The sequence below is a fragment of the Trypanosoma theileri genome (genome assembly GCF_002087225.1).
Source record: "Trypanosoma theileri isolate Edinburgh chromosome Unknown TM35_Tth_47_V1, whole genome shotgun sequence".
Lineage (NCBI taxonomy): Eukaryota > Euglenozoa > Kinetoplastea > Trypanosomatida > Trypanosomatidae > Trypanosoma > Trypanosoma theileri.
In genome coordinates this window covers 26,691-31,299 of record NW_021639889.1, presented here as the reverse complement: position 1 = coordinate 31,299, position 4,609 = coordinate 26,691, and the positions used below count along the sequence as shown (strand labels likewise).

Sequence of the window (4,609 nt, the reverse complement as noted above, 5' to 3'; positions counted from 1 at the left end):
AATTCCTACTATCAATGGAATCAGCAATAACACCATAATGCCAAATGTGAAGGGTGATGCAGACAGCAGCAGCAGTATCAGCAGTTCTGTTTGGGTGCGTGTACCACTACTGATTGTGGTTACACTGGCCTGTATTCTTGTGTGCTGATTGTAATGGTGGTGGTGTGGTGTGACTCAGGTCATCCTTTGTTTTCTTTCTTTTTGTATGCATCGACACTACAGTCTAACTAATCTTCCACCTGTTGGGATTTCTTTTTTCTTTTTTTGTGTTTCTTAATGTTAATGTGTTTTGTGTGTGTTTTTACTCTCTGTGTTTATCCTATAATAATTATTATTGCTGCTCCATGGTGTGTGTGTGTGTGTGTTCTTGGAGACTCTCTCTGTGTGTGCCTGGGCTTGCACTGTGATAATGAACTGCTTTTTGCAGTGTGGAAATAAAGAAATAATAATAACAGATGAATTTATATTTATAATTGCTTATATACACACATATATAGAATTACACCCACAGTTGGTGTGTATTTCTGTTTTTACTGGGTAAATTGGGCTAATGTTTAATATCTTTTTGTTTGTTTGCTTTTGGTTTGCTGGGGTCGTTGTGTGTTTTGCCTTGCATTCTTTTGCTGGTGGACTGCTTTGTGTAAATGGAAAAAAGGAAGTGATGCATTTTTATATTTTTCTTCTTCAGTGAATATTAACAGAGGCGTAACCATAGTGCTTTATTTGTGTTCTTTGTTGTTGTTGTTGGTCTTGCAACTAATTTTTTTTCTTTTTTGTTTTTGTTTTGCTTGGTTGTTATCTAGGGTGCTCTATTACGGAGCTCCTTATTCTTTCATTTGCTGTGTTGTTTTTCTGTAAGTGTTCTTGTTCTTTTGTTCTTTCCTTTTTGTTTGTAAATCTATTTAGTGGACTGTATTTTTTTGTTCTTTCTGCTTGACTTTTGTTTTCTCTAGCCAGGTGACATCAATCAGCTGAAGTATCTTATGTTGTAATGGTGCTGCGACGTGTGTTTTATTTTCTTGTTTTCCTTTTGAACATTATCTGTGTGTGTGGGGCGATTGGTGTTTCTGGTTCACCTCCACCAGCAGCACCTCCTCCTCGTGCTGATCAAGATAACAGTGATTCTCTTACCAATGTTGGTCAGGAGACTACTACATTACGCCCAGGTCCTGAAGAACCTGGGCCAGATAGTAGTGGATTGGACGCAGGACGTTCTCATTCTAAGGATGTCGAACGTCAACAGGAGGAAGGAGCCAGTGGTAGTGCACTTAAAGCAAAGTCATCCCAACCCAATGAATCTGAGGGTGGCCTTCTTCCTGGTGCAAAACCTGCAATAAATACCCTAGGTACAGGGGATTCCCCACAACGGGGTTCCGATCACATCAATGGGCAAAGTGAACATAATCATCAAGGTGGTAGTAGTGGCAGTGGCAGAACAGAGCCATCAAAGCCAAGTGCAACGGATCCTGAACAGAATAGTGAACTTAAGGACAAATCAAATAAGAATCCTGACACCCTCTCACCCGTTCCATCTCCCAGTAAACCCAGTGAAATTCCGACCGCTCCAGATAGTTCCAGTGAACAGCTGCAGGATACCACACCTACGGGCACACAAGACTCTACACAAAACGATCACAGTAATGATAAAAGTACTGACAGAACAGGAAATACATCAAACCAGGATGGTACAGCACCACAATCCTCTACTTCCAGCAATTCATCCACAGAGAATGCTGCTGGATCTGATAATGCAAACGCTGAGAATGGCACTGCATCTGAAGCGAGTGGAACAACAAGTAACCACGAAGCTGTTGCAGGTAATACAAATGCAACCACCACTACTACTACTGCCACCACCACAACAACACTTCCTCCTGAACTCACAAACAACAAGAAGGGTGATGCAGACAGCAGCAGCAGTATCAGCAGTTCTGTGTGGGTGCGTGTACCACTACTGATTGTGGTTACACTGGCCTGTATTCTTGTGTGCTGATTGTAATGTTGTGGTGGTGTGACTCAGGTCATCCTTTGCTTTCTCTTTTGCATACATCCCTACAGTCTAACTAATCTTCCACCTGTTAGGATTCTCTTCTTTTGTGTTTCTTAATGTTAATGTGTTTTTTGTGTGTGTTTTTGCTCTCTCTGTGTTTATCCTATAATTATTGCTACTCCATTGTGTGTGCTTGCACTATAATGATGATGAACTGCTTTTTGTAGAGGGAAGAAGTAAATGATAATAACAGATGAATTTATAATTGCTTGTATACACATATAGACTTACACCCATAGTTGGTGTATATTTCTGTGTTTATTGTGTAAATTGGGCTAATGGTTAATATCTGTTTCTTGGGTTGCTATTGTATACCTTGTACTGATTTGCTTTCTGAAGAAAAAAGAGTGACTGATACATATTTATTTTTAATTGCTTATGTACAAATGCACATCACGGTCTGAATGCTGTTTATGTGCAGTTGGTGGCTTTGTTCGCTGTGCTCGTAAATTGTTTATAATTTTTTTTGCTTGGGCTTTTCTGTGTGAGCTGCCTGTTTCTTTGCTTTTTTATACTTTGTGTTGGTGTTCTTCTTGTGAGTGATTGTTGCTTGATTGTTGCATCCTTTCCCGTGTGTCTGTTTCTAATTTATTTTACTTTTGTTATATTTTATGTCTTCTTGTTTAACAGTTTATATACCTAAGAAAACAAACGAGGATTAACGTTTTTCGTGATGATGGTGCTGCGACGTTTGTTGTATTTTTTTGCTCTCCTGCTGAGTCTTGCCTCTCTCTGCGTGTCAGCTGGCGGGGCTGCAGCAGAACCTGAAGCTCCTCCTGAATCTAGTTGCCCTTCTGGTTCTGGTGGTCCTGAGTCTGGTTGTCCTTCTTCTTCTGCAGCTGGTGTTCATCCTCCACCTCCTGCATTAACTGCTGGTGTTTCTACTCCTTGCACTACTTCTTCTTGTGCTTCCACTGGTATACCGTGTACTACTCTTGCAAATAATAGTGGGCATCCTGAATGTGCTAGTGGTGATGTTGATAGTGACACCCAGCGGTTAAATCATAGGGAAGAGCAGAGAATTACTGATCATGACAGTAAAGGTATTACGGGTGCGAAGGGACAAAGTGGGGATCCGAAAAATCCGTTGGAGGAGAAGGAGGAAGAGAAAGAAAAGACCGATGAACCGCAGAATAGGGTAGCACATGAGAGTGATGCTGACACTGGTAAACCTCAGGGCACTATACAAACAGGAATAACTGAAATCGATCCAAACTCTCCTTTACCTTCTTCTTCAACTCTTGTACCTTCTGCCACACATCCTGAACAACCAAGTGATGGTCGTGATGCTACGCAGGATAGTAATCCCTCACGAGAAGATAACACACAACCGGAAGGCTCACAGACGGAAACAGAAGGAGAGAAGAAAGAAACTGAAAATGAAACACAACCCAATTCTTCCGATGGATCCAATACAACTGGCGCTGGGGATCAAGAAAACAGTGCTGCGACGGTTCAGGAACAGAACACTGCTGAACAGGAATCTCAACAACAAAACAATACAACTGAAACAACTAACGAAGCGAACACGAACCCTGACACTACCAATACACCCAATAATGATGAGGAATCAACCACAACCACCACAACAACAACACTTCCTCCTGAACTCACAAACAACAAGAAGGGTGATGCAGACAGCAGCAGCAGTATCATCAGTTCTGTGTGGGTGCGTGTACCACTACTGATTGTGGTTACACTGGCCTGTATTCTTGTGTGCTGATTGTAATGGTGTGACTCAGGTCATCCTTTTTTTTTTTTTGTATACATCCACACTACAGTCTAACTAATCTTTTACCCGTTGGAATTGTTTTTATGTTTCTTAATGTTAATGTGTTTTGTGTGTGTTTTTGCTCTCTCTGTGTTTATCCTATAATAATTATTATTGCTACTACTCCATTGTGTGTGTGTGTGTTCTTGGAGACTCTTTGTGTGTGCACCTGGGCTTTGCACTGTAATGATGATGAACTGTTTTTTTGCAGTGGGAAAAATGAAATAATAATAACAGATGAATTTATATTTATAATTGCGTATATACACACATATAGACTTACACCCATAGTTGGTGTATATTTCTGTGTTTACTGTGTACGTTGGGCTAACGTTTAGTATCTGTTTCTTTGCTTGATGATTTCGCTGGGTGGTTCAGCCTTTTTTGAGATATTTGTGAGTGTGGGCTTCTTTGTTTTTACTGTTAATGAGGTTACTGCGCTGCATTGCATTCTTTAACTGGTAGGTTTTTTATTTTCACGATGTGAGTTTCCATAGTGGTAATCGATTTGTATGTGTCTTAACGTGTTTGATACTTCAGTTATTTTCTTTTTTTTTTCGCTTTTTGATTGTCTTTCGTTCTAGATCAGTGTTTGTACGTGAAACAGACCCTTGTCTCTTTCTCATGATGATGATAATGCGCCATGTGATGTGTGTGTTGGCCGTTGTGCTGTGCTGCGCCTGCGGGTATACTATGACGGCTGCTGCTGCTGTTGATGATGACAGTCCCAGTGGCCGTGGTGTATCCCGTGGGGCTGTGGAGGTGTCGTGCGGGGCCGGCGGTGCGCT

At 41.1% G+C, this 4,609-nt stretch overlaps 2 protein-coding genes across 2 annotated transcripts; both read left to right on the top strand.

Moving 5' to 3' along the window:
- Positions 1–991: 991 nt before the first annotated feature.
- On the top strand, positions 992–1,993 carry TM35_000471120 (uncharacterized protein; the record flags this gene model as incomplete). Its single annotated transcript, XM_029030372.1, has 1 exon — positions 992–1,993. The coding sequence occupies one exon, from the start codon at positions 992–994 to the stop codon at positions 1,991–1,993; it is 1,002 nt and encodes a 333-aa protein (XP_028878283.1).
- A 730-nt stretch (positions 1,994–2,723) lies between these two features.
- Positions 2,724–3,773, top strand: TM35_000471110 (uncharacterized protein; the record flags this gene model as incomplete). The annotated part of the gene is made up of 1 exon (XM_029030371.1): positions 2,724–3,773. The coding sequence occupies one exon, from the start codon at positions 2,724–2,726 to the stop codon at positions 3,771–3,773; it is 1,050 nt and encodes a 349-aa protein (XP_028878282.1).
- Between the last annotated feature and the right edge of the window lie 836 nt (positions 3,774–4,609).